Raw genomic sequence first — 16,959 nt, forward strand, 5'->3', positions numbered from 1 at the left:
ACGCCTCCCAGACTTCAGCAGCTCAAACCGGCTGGAAAGAGGGTGTGACTGTCTGCAGTGATTTTCCTAGCTTTCTTCCTCATTCTGTCAGTGTATATTTGGGTCAGGTGTTTTGGGGGTTTCCCCACTATTTTGCTGGCCATTGACACCATCCTGTTAAGCTTGTTCTTGAGTTTGCAGCTTAAACAGCCAAACCAAGCAGAGACACTTTCTATGTGTGTGGTGTATACTAGCTCAGTAATCTGACCACTCTCTAGGGCACTTCATGCTACTTTCTACTTCTACTCCACTACATTTCAGAGAGAAATATTGGACTTTAGTTACTAGTTACTTTAGTTACTCCACTACATTTCAGAGAGAAATATTGGACTTTAGTTACTAGTTACTTTAGTTACTCCACTACATTCGTCTGTTACAGCTTTAGTTACTAGTTACTTTAGTTACTCCACTACATTCATCTGTTCCAGCTTTAGTTACTAGTTACTTTAGTTACTCCACTACATTCATCTGTTACAGCTTTAGTTACTAGTTACTTTAGTTACTCCGCTACATTCGTGTTACAGCTTTAGTTACTAGTTACTTTAGTTTCTAGTTACTTTAGTTACTCCTCTACATTCATCTGTTACAGCTTTAGTTACTAGTTACTTTAGTTACTCCTCTACATTCATCTGTTACAGCTTTAGTTACTAGTTACTTTAGTTACTCCTCTACATTCGTCTGTTACAGCTTTAGTTACTAGTTACTTTAGTTACTCCTCTACATTCATCTGTTACAGCTTTAGTTACTAGTTACTTTAGTTACTCCACTACATTAATCTGTTCCAGCTTTAGTTACTAGTTACTTTAGTTACTAGTTACTTTAGTTACTCCGCTACATTCGTGTTACAGCTTTAGTTACTAGTTACTTTAGTTACTCCACTACATTCATCTGTTACAGCTTTAGTTACTAGTTACTTTAGTTACTAGTTACTTCACACATTTAGATTACTGCTCACTAAACACATGTAGTTTATAAATCTGATGTTTGATTCTAAAGTAAACTAGCCGACAATATAACGACTACAAGTCACGCTGAGATGATCAGACCATTACACACACAACTGGTTGGAGAGAAAAGAGAGAAAGAGAGAGAAAGAAAGAAAGAAAGAAAGAAAGAAAGAAAGAAAGAAAGAAGATAAGTTGATTGACTGGATAGTTTTCTCTTTCTAAAACATGAGGATTCTTCTTTTCTTTTAATACTTTAACTACATTTTTCTGACGAGACTTACACACTTTTACTGAAGGAACATTTTCACTGCAGGACTTTAACTTGTAACAGAGTATTTTTACAGTATAGTATTAGTACTTTTACTGCAGTAAAGGATCTGAATACTTCTTCCAGCGCTGCATACAGTGGTGGAAAGTAACCTTTAGATCTCCAAACTTCCCGTTCGTCGGCTTCACTTCCTTGTTTGTCTGCGGCCAGGCAAGAAAAACCAGAAATCGTCAGCTTGGCAGCTTCAACGAGCTCCGTACACAGACATGTAATCAGGTCGTGATCAATAATTAATGCCACTGGATGGATTATGCATCATTCAGCAGTCTGTCCTCCAGATGTGTGCCACAGTCGTCTGATGGATTCCCAGGGCTCACGATGAAATTACACGTTGATTTATTTATATTCTCGCACAGAAAACAAAAGCTATATATTTACCAGAACGCAGAATCTGCTGACGGGGATTTCATCTTGTTATTGATAAAAGAATCTGAATAAATTAAATGAAAGCACTGCATTTAAAAACCTACTTAAAGAGTAATTTCGGTGTAACCCCACAGGACTAATGTTCAGCATCAGTCAGCGTCCACTAAAAGTTGTGTTGTTGCCGCTGACAGACTCAGATTATTATTCTAAGTGTCTGACAACATTATGAATGGATCCCTACAGAGATAGACCTTTTAGTTAAAGAGGAAGATCCTTTTAGTTTAACATGAAACAGCCCCGAAATCACCATCACCAAACTACACCAGACTCCATGTAAATAATCAGGACTTTTAGCGTGTACAGAGCCAGCATATTTCCACCAGACTCCAGGTAAATAATCAGGACTTTTAGCGTGTATACAGCCAGCATATTTCCACCAGACTCCATGTAAATAATCAGGACTTTTAGCGTGTATAGAGCCAGCATATTTCCACCAGACTCCATGTAAATAATCAGGACTTTTAGCGTGTACAGAGCCAGCATATTTCCACCAGACTCCAGGTAAATAATCAGGACTTTTAGCGTGTATAGAGCCAGCATATTTCCACCAGACTCCATGTAAATAATCAGGACTTTTAGCGTGTATAGAGCCAGCATATTTCCACCAGACTCCATGTAAATAATCAGGACTTTTAGCGTGTACAGAGCCAGCATATTTCCACCAGACTCCAGGTAAATAATCAGGACTTTTAGCGTGTATAGAGCCAGCATATTTCCACCAGACTCCATGTAAATAATCAGGACTTTTAGCGTGTATAGAGCCAGCATATTTCCACATGTAAATGGGTGAATTAAGGGTTTATTTCAACCAAACCAGAGTGGTGATTGTTGGAACAGTGGAAAGATGAACCAAGACGGCTTTTGATAGTTTTATTTTGTTTCTGTCCACTTTGAATTAAGTGTGTTTTACGATGATAAAAGTCCTGATTATTTACATGGAGTCTGGTGTATTTCGGTGATGGTGATTTCGGGGCTGTTTAATGTTAAACTAAAAGGATCTTACTCTTTAACTAAAAGGTCTATCTCTGTAGGGATCCTTTCCATAATGTTGTCAGACACTTATGATAATAATCTGAGTCTGTCAGCGGCAACAACAGAACTTTTAGTGGACGCTAACTGACTGTTTAACGTTACATTGCAGCTTGTTTCTCAATTAATACTGGACCAATGTCAAAGATTGTTGTTCCCATCAGTCACTCAGACACAAAAACATGGAGAAAAATAGGGTCCAGCTTGAGAAATACCAAAGTTACCCTCCAACCTAAGCTCCAAGTCTTCCTCCAGGTGACGTCCTTCAGCACACCTCCGACCCCAGAGAGGAACCGTCCGTCCTTCTTCTCTCCGTCTCTGAGACGTAAAGTGCCCCGAAACCGAAACGCAGAAATGAAGAAGTCTCACTCGGCCAACGACAGCGAGGAATTCTTCAGGGAGGAAGAAGACGAAGGTAGGAACTGGAACACAAAGTGGTCACACTGGTTCTTCCTGCAGGAGAAGTCCAACACTGGCGGGACTTTTACTTTTACTTTTAAAGTCATTAAGTTATCTGCAGCTTTGTTATATGAAATATTTGGTTTAATATGTAGACATAAAGCAGAGACAACAACCCATGTTTGACCATTTATTTTGACTTTACTGCACAGAAAGAATGAATGCAGAAAAGTCATTTAATATGAGGAAAAATACAGAAGAGGAAAGGCGACGGGACGGGATAAATATGTCATGACATTAAAACCATGAATACAAAACAATATGTTTACTGTTAATAAAGAGATCTTTTAACATATGTAACAGAAACAAGTTACAATAGTGCAAAGGGTAGACATGCTGAAACATGTAGTAGTAGTAGTAGTACACTAGACTGAAACATACAGTATATTTACTAAATATTTATATTTAAAAACTCTCTCTCTCTGTCCCTCTCTCTGTCTTTCTCTTTGTCTCTCTCTCCCTCTCCCTCTCTCTCTGTCCCTCTCTCTCTCTTTCTCTCTCTCTCTATATATCTATCTCTCTCTCTCTCTCTCTGTCCCTCTCTCTCTCTCTCTGTCTTTCTCTGTCCCTCTCTCTCTCTCTGTCTTTCTCTCTCTCTCTCTCTCTATATATCTATCTCTCTCTCTCTCTCTGTCTTTCTCTGTCCCTCTCTCTCTCTCTGTCTTTCTCTCTCTCTCTCTCTCTCTCTCTCTCTCTCTATATATCTATCTCTCTCTCTCTCTCTCTGTCTTTCTCTGTCCCTCTCTCTCTCTCTGTCTTTCTCTCTCTCTCTCTCTCTCTCTCTCTCTCTATATCTCTCTCTCTATATCTCTCTCTCTCTGTCTTTCTCTCTCTCTATATCTCTATATCTCTCTCTCTCTATATCTCTCTCTCTATCTCTCTCTCTCTATATCTCTATCTCTCTCTCTCTCTCTCTCTCTATATCTCTATATCTCTCTCTCTCTATATCTCTCTCTCTATCTCTCTCTCTCTATATCTCTATCTCTCTCTCTCTCTCTCTCTCTATATCTCTCTCTCTATCTCTATCTCTCTATCTCTCTATCTCTCTCTCTCTCTCTATCTCTCTCTCTATATATATATATATATATATATATATATCCATCCAGATTATCAAATTGTTATTAATAATAATAATATGATGAACCTGTTTCAGATCTTCACACCACCTCCAACCTGCGCTCTCGCTCTCTGTCGGGGACCCAGCGCTCATTGGTCGGCTCCTGGCTCAAACTCAACCGGACCGAAGACTACTTCCTGCTCTACTCCCACCTGACCTACGTCACCCTGCCGCTGCACCGCATCACCACAGGTCAGAGGTCAACATACACTGTTGTCATGTCTTTAAACCAATCACAGTCGTCTTGGGCGGCGCTAAGCTCCAGACGCAGCGACGCCTGCTCTGCTAAATAGTCTCAGGAAGGAACTGGTTTTGGTGGTGCATTTGCACCCCGCTAAAGAATACTCCACATCCAATATTAAATGAAGTTAACTGTTGACACAACACAGTACCGTGAGCTATTTAAATTAGCTGATACATGGTTAAACCTCATTGGCTCTTACCAGTGTATCTCCGTGTGTACTTCGTCCACAGTAATCCCACCAATCAGTCCCAAAACCTCCCAGTTACAGAGGAAATGACCTAATCATATTCTTAGTAAATCTTTACAATCATTCCCCGAAAGAACCGAGCAGACCTGCCTTGCTGCATCATCCACGTTCTTCTAAACTTGACATTTTCAGCGTGTAGCTTAGCTAGCTCGAAGTTTGTTGTTTTCTGAAGGAGAGAGACAGAGAGAGCCAGAGAGAGAGATCACGCAATGGACCTTTTTCACAGCAGACATGTTGACTTGTCATAGTAGGAAAAGCACAGCTGAGATTGATGACCTTAACGATGGCTCAGTTCCATCAAGTGTCCCAGTGAGATATTTCAGTGAGTCAGCATGAACAACACCAGGACCTCTCCTAAGTGGAACACAGCCATCATTAATGCTTTAATACACCTGTGATTTACCTACTATGACATGTCAACATGTCTGCCGTGAAAAAGGTCTATTCTCCTGGAAATGTACTTCCGTTGATCCAGACTACCTCACAGCTACTCACTCAGTCAGTCAGTCAGTTACAGTTTGAGTTCATCAACCAGTGGCACTCTGACGTTTGTTTGTGTGTTGTTGTCAGACATCCTGGAGGTGAGGCAGAAGCCCATCCTGATGACATAGCAGAGCTGGACCCCCTCAGAGCATCACTACCAAGTGCCTCCTGCATCAGGCCACAGAGACCACAGCGGTGACCAACCGGTGTCCACACTGAGGCCACAGCGATGACCACCTGGTGTCCACGCTGAGGCCACGCTGAGGCCACAGCGATGACCAACCGGTGTCCACGCTGAGGCCACAGCGATGACCACCTGGTGTCCACGCTGAGGCCACGCTGAGGCCACAGCGATGACCAACCGGTGTCCACGCTGAGGCCACAGCGATGACCACCTGGTGTCCACGCTGAGGCCACGCTGAGGCCACAGCGATGACCAACCGGTGTCCACGCTGAGGCCACAGCGATGACCAACCGGTGTCCACGCTGAGGCCACAGCGATGACCACCTGGTGTCCACGCTGAGGCCACAGCGATGACCACCTGGTGTCCACGCTGAGGCCACAGCGATGACCACCTGGTGTTCACGCTGAGGCCACGTTGGGGCCACAGCGATGACCAACTGGTGTCCATGTTGGAGCCACAGCGGCGACCACCTGGTGTTCACGCTGAGGCCACAGCGATGACCAACCGGTGTCCACGCTGAGGCCACAGCGACGACCAACCGGTGTCCACGCTGGGGCCACAGCGATGACCAATCGGTGTCCACACTAAGGCCACAGCGACGACCACCTGGTGTCCATGCTGAGGCCACAGCGATGACCAACCGGTGTCCACGTTGGGGCCACAGCGATGACCAACCGGTGTCCATGTTGGAGCCACAGCGGCGACCACCTGGTGTCCACATTGGGGCCACAGCGATGACCACCTGGTGTCCACGCTAAGGCCACAGCGACGACCAACCGGTGTCCATTCAGTGTCCACAGCGGCCACCCCCCTGGTGTCCACACTGAGCCACCAACAACCAAACATCTGCTTCCCCCCACCCCCCTGAGACAAGTCAGAGGACACAACGACAAACAAACCAACCAGCCATTCAGGAAGTGCCTCTTCTTCTTCTTTTCAGTTCCTGCTGCGTCCGAGGTCGTCTCTGCGGACACGTGACCTCAGCGTGAAAAGGTATTGGCTGAACTCTGACCAGGAAGTGAGGAATGTGTGTTTTCCTGTAAATATCCTGCTGCTTTACTCACTGAGACGCCTCGACTAAAGGTTCTGCTTTTAACCACACGGTCTGTTTCTGTTCCACTCGCCGTGGCTTTCCCTTTTTGTTTTTATATATATCTCTACGACAACTGGAAGCCAGAGGGATTCTGGGAGTCGGAGTCATTTAAAGTGTTTTGTAGACGGCTTCGGTCCTATAACCAGCGGAGTCCAATCATCTCTTCATCTTTATTACGACACGTTTACAACACAACTAGTTGCTTAATTAACACTCATGTTCATCGATTAATTGACAGATATTTCTCTCAATTGGTCTCTGAAAGCTAAAAAATATGAAAAAACAACTAATGTTCATCCCGACTTTGACTTTGTCGGTTATTCTGCCAGAAAAATGTCCCAAAAGTGCTGAAATAACAGTAAGAAGCACACCTGAGAACCTGTAACCAGCAACTATTTGGTACTTTTACTTTGTTTATATATTCAGCAGCATAATTCATTTCTTTTTGCTTAATTAACTAATTAATTGTCAAATAGTGAGTGAGTGAAGGTGACGTTTTGAGTTCACAGCAACAAGTATGTTGAATGTGACAATTATAACTATTTAAATAAAAATAAAAAAATTAACTTATATTTAAAAAAAATGAGAATTTATTGCCCTAAAATAATTCACAAAAATCTGAATAAAATTCTGACTTTACTCTTGAAATATTTTCACTTTTTTTATCATTAAATTCCAACACATTTTCAAACTTATATTTGACTTAAAATAATAAATAATAGATAAACATACAGTTTGTTAGTTAACATATATAACGATTACATGGAATAGAATTATATATTTAACCCTGCGTTGTCTTCCCGTTGACCTGCAACTTTGGGTTTTTCTGAGTCGAAATTTCAACATTTTGTTGTTCGTTTTCTACACTTTTCTCAACGTTTTTTGTAGATTTTAGTCAAATTTATTTTGTCACTCTTTCTAATTTTTTTGTCACTTTTTTGTCGCTTTTTCCAATGTTTTTGTCACTTTTTTAACACATTTTTGCACCTTTGGCGATGTTTTGGATGGGTTTTTTTGGTCACTTTTTTCAGCGTTATAAAAAAAAAAAAAATTGTTCAACAGAACCACAAAAATTGTTCAACATTTGTCACTATTTTCATCGTTCTTTTGTCATAATTCTGATATAGAAAGTTTTTGTAAAACGGCTCAGATTTGACCCAAGGACAACAGGAGAATGTTAAGAAAATAGACATCTAAAATGTGATAACTTTACTTATTCAGTGGTTCCCAAACTTTTTTCCTTGGCGCCCCCCGATAATAAAATAGTGATGCCGTGGATCAGTGGTTCCCAACCTGGGGTCCGGGGCGGCAAAGATCACAGGGGGGGCGCAAGTATTTATCTGGTTTGATGTTGATTTGCACGTTAAACAAATTATGATAATACACTAGAATATATAATGTATACAAAAGTCTGTATAAAAACTATGTATTTTTGTTCTCGCTTAAAATTGTAGGCAGGCTACTTAGTAGGCCAAACCTCCGGGACCTCTTAACCCGGGACCCTGCTGTCATCAGGTCAGCTGCTAGCTGCTAGCTGCTATCTGCTAGCTGCTAGCTGCTAGCTGCTATCTGCTAGCTGCTAGCTGCTATCATCCCACCACAGCATCACTATTTTATGAATGAAACATGGTGAAGAAATGTAAAAGTGCTGATAACTGCTCTGTATCAAAAAAGAAAGTAAGGCTCTATCTCGAGAGTTACCTCAACTTTGGTTTCGGAGGGGGGGCTCAGCTTTTCTTAGACATAAGTGGGGGGGGGGGGGGCGCCAAGGAAAAAAGGTTGGGAACCACTGCTGTGGATGCTAGCAGCTAGCAGCTAGCAGCTGACCTGATGACAGCAGGGTCCCAGGTTAAGAGGTCCCGGAGGTTTGGCCTACTAAGTAGCCTGCCTACAATTTTAAGCGAGAACAAAAATATATAGTTTTTATACAGACTTTTGTATACATTATATATTCTAGTGTATTATCATAATTTGTTTAACGTGCAAATCAACATCAAACCAGATAAATACTTGCGCCCCCCCCTGTGATCTTTGCTGCCCCCCTGAGGGGTCCCCGGACCCCAGGTTGGGAACCACTGACTTAAAACGATTAATAATTTGTCGCCCATCTAACTAATGATTTCAGCCCTGAGCGTGTTATCTAATTATTTCTAATAAATCACTCAAAGTATCTTCGAACTCACCAACAAACAGCCGCAGCGGCGTTCTAATGCCGAGTGCAAATATTTAAACCATATCTATATTATCCTCATTTTCAAAACGTTTTTACATCAGAAATTTGGGTTTCTTTCAACCAAATTGTCAAAAGAATTAACGTAAAATAAATGATCATTCACCACTTTGACTGAGAAAAAAAAAAATGATAGAAGAACATTGAAAAAAGTGACAAGAAATGTCTGAAAAATCTTCAAAAACATCAACAATTAAATTAAAAAAAAACGCAGAAAAAACCCGACAAAAGCATCGGGGAAAAAAGTGACATAAAAACTTCGAAAGAAGTGACAAAAATATAAAATATTGTCTTTTTTCGACACTTCTGTCGTGTTCCCCCATGTTTTTGATGCTTTCCCCGATGATATTTGTCACATTTTCGAAACTTTTGTCACATTTTTTTGACGTTTTCGAAGCTTTTTTCAATTGTATTTTATCAATTATCTTCTTCAAATGCTATAAAATTGAATAAAACACCAAAATTCAATGAAAGTAGTGAACTGATCATTTATTTTACATGTGAAGAGCGTTGTAGGGAACCATCCACGTTATGTTTTTGGACAATTTGGTTGAAGGAAACCCACATTTCTGATATAGAAACCTTTTGAAAATTGGTCAAATTTGACCCGACAACAGGAGGGTTAAGTGTGTTCGCTTCTGATTCAGATGTTTATGAAAACATTGAGTAAATCTGCTGTGTTGATAAAAATAATAAAGTAATAAAATCTGGAGAAAAACGGATAATTTCCTGGCAGAAAATGACCAGAACCCAGTTAAATTTCTGTTAATTCTGTAGATTTACACTAAATCTTCTGAACCTTTAAACTGAACACACACACACACAGACACACACACACACACACACACACACACACACACAGACACACAGAGACACACACACACACACACACACACAGAGACACACACACACACACACACACACACACAGAAGGTATTAACAGTATATTAGTCCGTATTTCTACGGACTTTTCAGTGTAGGCAACTTTTCACCACCAATATTTAAAAAAAAATCCCAAAAAACTGCAACTCACAAACTGGAAGTGACTTGAAAAACTCCAGCGAAACTGATGATTTTAAAAAGGGAAACGTAGAGGGAGCGTCCTGATTGGCTCCAGATGTGTTTTCAGTTTGTCGATGTTGACGTTTTTCTCCGTCTGTTCTGAAGCCTTAAACCCGACTGTGTGTAACTTTTAAATGTTTCTTCTTTCACTTTGTGTTCATTTAAACAAACGTGTGAAACATTTTAAACGACCAGCTCAGGCTTCCAAAGATCAGTTATTATATTATTATTATTATTGTTGTTGTTGTTGTTGTTGTTGTTGTTGTAATTATATCTACGGAGGCATCAGAGCGTCGGAACAGAAACACCGAAATCAGTCAACATTATCGGAGCTGAAACTAAAAAAACGTCCTTATCCTATTATTCCTTAGACCTTAGGGCTGAATATGGCCACTGATTTCTGACCACACACACACACTTACACGCAGAGAGACACACACACACACACACACGCAGACAAACACACACTCACACGCAGACACACACATGCAGACAGACACACACATTCACACACACAAAGACAAGCACACACACACACACGCAGAGACACACACGCAAAGACACAATTTCAGAGAGACACACACACACACACACACTTGCAGAGACACACACACAGAGACACACAACCCCACACACACACACACTTGCAGAGAGACACACACACACACACACACACACACACACACACACACACACACACACACACACACAGAGACACACTCTAAATCAATTCAGTTCCTGTTAATAATTCTTAATTCATAAGATTCTGATCTCGTCAGTATTTGTAGATTTATATCTCTTAAATATAAATGTTTGAACCGAAGGGAAAATCAGCTTTATTCATGATGTCATGGATTATCTCCCCACACATTCCTCTAGTTTATACAGAAGTCCTGAAGTAGTCAGACGGAGGATTAGAACCTAAGATCTCCATGTTCAAACGGTCTCTGATTTTGTTGAAGATTTTGGCGTCTCATGTTTCCGTGATTTTAACGGAGAATCTGATCACAGGAACAGCTGTTGTTGTTAAGTTATAGAGCTCAACAGTGACCGGCCAGCTCTGGTTCCAGATGTTTAATATCTCTCTCATATCTCTCTCATTAAACGCTGATAAATGAGTTTTAAACCAACCAGCTACGAGATGAATCGGGACCTTAAAACATTTGATTTTGGCGCAAAAGAATTTTGAAAACGGCAAAACAGGCCAAAGGTACAGTACATCACTGTGTAGAAGCTCTTCCACGGTAACAGCGGGTTCCAACAATCAGAGACGTCGCTGTTGCGCTTAGGATTGTGGGTAGTGTAGTACTTCTCCATTTGGTCGCAAAAAAAAACATGTTTTTGCCTAAAAACGATGTTGATTTCCAGGGTTTTGTGAAGCTAAATTAATAGTTAGAGTCGGGTATGGCTGCAGCCTGGAGACCTCCCGTCTCATGCCCTCCCGGAGCTTCGACTTTTCAAAATAAAAGCTGGCGTCTGGTCCGCTATGTCTTCGTACTTTGGTGTTTTGGATGTTTTTGAACTAAACAGTACGGCAGTCGTGCTAATGAATAACAACATTATTTTTTCAGCAGATGTCTAAAGGCCTAGACACACAGAGCCGACGGCCAAACGTCGGCAGAAAAGCCAGTGTGACTGATCAGTCTCCCCAAATTGGTCAAAAAAGTGCCTCAGAACACACCGAAGAGACGAGACGTAATACGTCTCCATAACAGCAGGCGGTGCTAATCTGTTGTCGCCAAAAAATTTAAATCAGCAGCTGATTGGACGAACGCGTCACGTGGGTCTGGTTTCTCCAGAAATTCACAGCCAGACTGTCATGGCGGCTCGTTCAGAATACGATCTCATATTGTACTAAAATAGTTCACCGAAACGTGTTTCTGAAAACATTTGAAGAGAGAAATAGGCCGTGCAGCTGCTGAATCTGTCTTCATTTCAGATCGACAAAGGTCAGTTTAAAAGATTTTACTCAGATTTTGAGAGGCTCATCCGCTCCCCATTTCCGGGTGAGTCCCGACTGTCCTGTCTCTGACTGAACATGTCAGGTCGGCCAAAATGAAGGCCGACGGCTCCTCAGACGGACGACGGCACGGAACACACCGAACAGACTCGAGTCACCGACCTCGCCAGACTGTCAGACGGCCGATTATCGGCTCTGTGTGTCAGCGCCCTTATCGTGGATTTCCACAGGATGCGGAAACCAAAGGTCTGCGACCGGCTCCGCTGCGGAACAGCTGCGTGCTCCGCCGTCCGTCAACACCCACCAGGTCCGGATTTGTTGCGTAACGGCTGCGGCCAGCCGACCACGAGATCTCGCGAATTCACGTATGTTCGTGCGATATAACAGGATGTAGTTTCTATAAACAGAACCACAAAACCACCACCAGCTAGTTTCATCCAGAGGAGTAGAGGGGAAACTACTCTGAGCTGTGTTTTCAAGGTGTAGTGCAGGAAATATGATCCGCCGTGAGCACGCTGGATTTTATTTTGAAAAGTAACCGGATTTTTATTTTGTTTCTGTGCTCGACTTCCTGTCCTCCACTATCTGCCGTGTGCTGAATTGCTGCGGAGCTCTCCGGCGTCCGGCAACAATAGAAGCTCTGGTATCTGCTCCGGAGGGCTGGGACCGCCGGAGCTGGGACGGAGTCGGGACGCAGACGTTCTGCAGTCAGTGGAAATACACACACTGACTTTAATGGAAACCTAATGACTCCGTTGACGTTCTGGAGACGTTCCGCATCCAGTGGAAATTGCCGGTTACTCTCACGTGAACGCGCAAAACGAAGGGGAAGGGGTAAGACAGAGAAATGAGACGCAGCCTTAACCTCCTAGTTGCTCCAGAGGTGTGCAACCTCCGACATATATAGCAATTGTAAGTCGAATTTGGGTAAAAGCTAAATGACATGTAATGTAATGTAAAGAAAACCGAATCACACTGTTGAGCTCTATTATCTGTGATTGATTCGAAGCCATTCTTGATCAAACTGTTGTTTTTCCTCCGTGTAATATTCCACAGGGCACTTCTCTCTCTCCAGTATTATCGACTACGTAGTTTTCTAGTTTGTCCAGCTGAATGTATCCACGCTGATCGATCGGCTTTGACCGAGGAACGTTTGATATGACGAAAAAAACGACCCTTGTGTCGTCTTCGGGTCAAATTTGACCCATTTTCTAAATGTCTATATCAGAAATATGGGTCTCTTTTTAACTACCTAATTGTAATTACCACAGATGGATGATTCCATACAACGCACTTCGCAAGTACAATAGATCGGATCTCTACTTTCATTGAATTTGGGCTGTTTTTGTGACATTTTTTTTAGCATTTGAAAAAAAAAAATGTAAACGTTTTCAAAACAGTATCCCAGCTGAACGTTGACATAAAGCCTTCTGTGATTATCCTTCCTTTAATATTAGTCTAAAAGTTCATCATTTCTGCTTTTTTATCTCAGAGATTAGGTATAATTTCCTATCAATTAGGTTAATTGACCATGGATTCCAAAAATAAGTGTAAAACTAGTAATAAGTTGGTGTTAGTGGTGTTTATACATGGGAGTGAAAAGAAGTGTAAAACGGCAACAACAAAAAAGCGCCAAAAACATGAAAAAAGGGACAAAAATGTCAGAAAAAGTGTGGATTGTTGTGTTTTTTGGCCCAGGAAGATGACCAGTGCATGGTCGGTCCTCTGTCTCTTTTCTCTCTTAAAGCACAAAGTATAAATTATCCCCCAATTCTGTGTTACATCTTCTTAGCCAACTTCCTTCCAAATAATGACTACATAGTTTAACACTTATTTATGGAATTCATAGTCAATAACCCTCATTCATATTAAATTATACCTAATTTTGGATTAAAAAAAACAGAAATTGTGAATTATTTTGACTAATAGTTGAGATCAGAGAAACTTATGTTGATAGATAATTGCAGCCTGTTTTGTGTATGGAACCATCCGAGTTATTTTTGGGAATTTAGTTGAAATAAACCCAATATATAGTAGCCAGGGTGACCCCCGACCCTTCTCAGCTGTAACTGAGAGGGGGGGGTCTGGGGAAGCTTCGTTCACAGCCCATTTCCAAAGGGGCGTCACCAAGGGACGCCGCTCAAATGCCTCTGGGCGCAATTGGATAGTCCTTCAACCAATCAGAGCAACGATCCGGGTGACATAGCCGCGACAGCGACATCAACGGGTTGCTGCGCTTCGGCGGCCGCCATGTTGATGTAAACAAAAAGCTGCTCGCCGTCGCTGCGCTATCGTTGGTGTAGAGCCCGCCTCAACGGTTGTGATTGGTGTAAAGCCCACCTCAACGGTTGTGATTGGTGTAGAGTCTGCCTCAACGGTTGTGATTGGTGCCTCGATTTTGAGACATTGGAAATGGGCTTGAATGGGCTCTTGACGGATTTGTAGAGCAAATCTCAAATTTGCCGGAAGTTGGTCAGGGTTTTCCCGGGCTACATATTTCTGACGTAGAAACTTTGAAAATGGGTCAAATTTGAACCTGAGGAGAACATGAGGGTTACAACCTTTTTAGTTGTTTTAACGCTCATCATGGCGTTTGTTACACAGACACAGTTACTGTGCATGTTGTCATCAGACTTCTGTTGCTTAGTTTCCAAAACTATGTACATTTTACTGTGTTTATTTATTGAAATACACATTACCAAAAAAATCTGACGTGTGGGGGTTTTTTCTTTCTTATTTCTACGTGACAGTTGACAATTAAGGCCTCTTTACAGTCGGCGCACAGCGAGCAGAGGTCGTGCACAACTCATATTTCTTTCAGCGGCGTGCGACAAAGGGGAAACAGGAAGCATGGACGAGCTCGATGGTAACGTGATGCCAGGACTCTCAGAGTGACTGCAGGTCTCTCTGGTAAACTTACTGGGTTAAGATGAGTTCTTTTATGGTGAATGAAAGGCTTGATCCACCAAGTAGCTCATCCAATCAGATCGAAGCATTGACGTCAATGCTGCTACTGCTGCCAGTTCTGTCGTTGTTTACCTTTTTCTCCTTCTTCTAGTCCGTAGAAACAGCAAAGTCGGTAGCCTTTCCTCATTAGCGCCACCTCTGTTCAGTGCAAGTAGAAATGACGTCACACTGACGCGCAACAGGTCGGAAACGGTGAGTATATTGAACCTCTTACAGGCTTCTTTTCTAAAAGGGGCTTTCACATCTAACCGGTAATTTCCACAGGATGCAGAACGTCTGTGGACCGGCTCCACTGCGGAACAGCTGCGTGCTCCGCCGTCTGTCAATACCCACCAGGTCCGGATTTGTGGCGGCACGGCTCTGGCCATGACTGACAGCTGTAGTCACGACGACCCACGAGATCTCACGAATTCACGTAGAATAGAACCACAAAACCACCACCAGTTAGTTTCATCCAGAGGAGTAGAGGGGAAACTGCTCTGAGCTGTGTTTTCAAGGTGTAGTGCAGGGAGATATGATCCGCCGTGAGCACGCTGGATTTTACTTTGAAAATTAACCAGATTTTTATTTTGTTTCTGTGCTCGACTTCCTGTCCTCCACTATCTGCTGTGTGCTGAATTGCTGCGGAGCTCTCCGGCGTCCGGCAACAATAGAAGCTCTGGTATCTGCTCCGGAGGACTGGGACCGCCGGAGCTGGGACGGAGTCGGGACGCAGACGTTCTGCAGTCAGTGGAAATACACACACTGACTGTAATGGAAACCTAATGACTCCGCCGAGGTTCTGGAAACGTTCCGCATCCAGTGGAAATTGCCGGTAAAGGTCCGAACCGAGGTTCATGTTTCTGCATTTGATCCGGTAGGTTTTGGTTTCACACTGCAGTTATGCAAGCGCACTAAAGATCTCTACGTGACAAAACTACGTCCTGTCGTCATCACACACGTGAGCTGCGTCTCCCGACAGTTTAACTGGTTGGTTTGTTAGCATGTAAACAGCTGATTCTCTCTCTCACCCAAAGTTACACCCTTACTGCACTTTCTACTCCGCTACATTTCAGAGAGAAATATTGAACTTTTTACTCCACTACATTCATCTGTTACAGCTTTAGTTACTAGTTACTTTACACATTAAGATTACTGCACACAAAACGCACGTAGTTTATAAAATAGTGTGTGTGTGTGTGTGCTTGTTTTACTATATTCGTGGGATCCAAAAACCGGGAGTCCAGTATACTTGTGGGGTCTGCACAGCTTTGTGGGGCCCAAAATGCTGGACCCCACAAGGTTAAAGGTCTGTTTGAGGGTTAAGACTTGGTTTTAGGATTAGGGTTAGAATTAGGTTATGGTTAGGGTGAGGGTAAGGGTTAAGGTTAGGCATTTAGTGGTGATGGTTAAGGTTAGGGTAAGGGGCTAGGGAATGCATTATGTCAATGACGGGTCTCCACAAAGATAGTGAAACAAACATGGGTGTGTGTGTGTGTGTTTCCACTTTTCTAAAATAGGAGGATTCTTCTTAACTTTTAATACTTTAACTACATTTTCCTGATGATATTTACAGACTTTTACTTTAGTAACATTTTCACTGCAGGACTTTAACTTGTAACAGTATTTTAACAGTGTGGTATTAGTACTTTTACTGCAGTAAAAGATCCTTTTCATCTTTATGGAGCTGAAAGTCTAAATAAAAACACAGGAAATGATAAAGCAGCAGACTTTGTAAGTTTGTTGTAAGTTTCCTTTTATTCCTCGATAACGTCTTTACAAATGTTGTCAGACGATGACAGCGTGCCTCGCTTCGAAGGCCGAGCCGAAAGGCCACACAAAGGACACTTGGAAAAAAACAACAGAGTCCATCTTTACAGAAAATTAAAAAGAACGGTCTGACTCACTCTTCCCTTCTCTTCGAGGGGGGCGGGGGGGAACATTCACACGAGGTTCAATCAGTGAAAGAGTACAAATCCTGCCGACACAATAAATAGTTTCCAGAGCAGAAAGACACTCAGCAGACGCACTAAATCTGACACGTTCATTAAAAGAAATTAACGGTTACTGCGAGGAATTAATTTGTAAAACCAAATCGACTGGACTTTTTTTTTTTATCTGGGAGGTTATTTTCCGTCCCAAAAAAAGAAAACTCAGTGGTAAA

The 16,959-nt window shown here is 42.3% G+C and overlaps 2 protein-coding genes across 4 annotated transcripts in view; one reads left to right on the forward strand and one right to left on the reverse strand.

The window, feature by feature from the left end:
* The window catches only part of kiaa0930 (KIAA0930 ortholog), a 48,659-nt gene extending 41,423 nt beyond the window's left edge, over positions 1-7,236 (forward strand). For all 3 annotated transcript variants that reach the window (XM_031309354.2, XM_031309353.2, XM_031309352.2), the window contains 5 exons: positions 3,025-3,184; positions 4,382-4,537; positions 5,407-5,519; positions 6,050-6,069; positions 6,310-7,236. In XM_031309354.2, the coding sequence (XP_031165214.1) occupies positions 3,025-3,184; positions 4,382-4,537; positions 5,407-5,447 (357 nt within the window). In that variant the 3' untranslated portion in view covers positions 5,448-5,519; positions 6,050-6,069; positions 6,310-7,236. The remainder of the gene's footprint in view (positions 1-3,024; positions 3,185-4,381; positions 4,538-5,406; positions 5,520-6,049; positions 6,070-6,309) is intronic.
* LOC116056962 lies at positions 5,493-6,297 on the reverse strand. Its single transcript, XM_031309364.1, has 2 exons — positions 5,896-6,297; positions 5,493-5,861 (listed from the first exon to the last, which is right to left on the reverse strand). Exons 1-2 carry the CDS (start codon positions 6,223-6,225, stop codon positions 5,493-5,495), a joined length of 699 nt encoding a protein of 232 aa, XP_031165224.1. The 5' UTR covers positions 6,226-6,297.
* Positions 7,237-16,959: the final 9,723 nt, after the last annotated feature.

Source organism: Sander lucioperca, chromosome 20 (assembly GCF_008315115.2).
Source record: "Sander lucioperca isolate FBNREF2018 chromosome 20, SLUC_FBN_1.2, whole genome shotgun sequence".
In the NCBI taxonomy this organism is placed as follows: Eukaryota; Metazoa; Chordata; class Actinopteri; order Perciformes; family Percidae; genus Sander; species Sander lucioperca.

What these genes read in the sequence shown, in the direction of transcription:
- LOC116056962 (XM_031309364.1), bottom strand. Translation starts at nt 6,225, where the DNA reads ATGTGGACACCAGGTGGTCGCCGCTGTGGCTCCAACATGGACACCGGT. An exon ending in GGCCTCAGCGTGAACACCAG is followed by an intron (nt 5,862 to 5,895) that starts GTGGTCATCGCT and finishes CGTGGACACCAG; the next exon opens with GTGGTCATCGCTGTGGCCTC.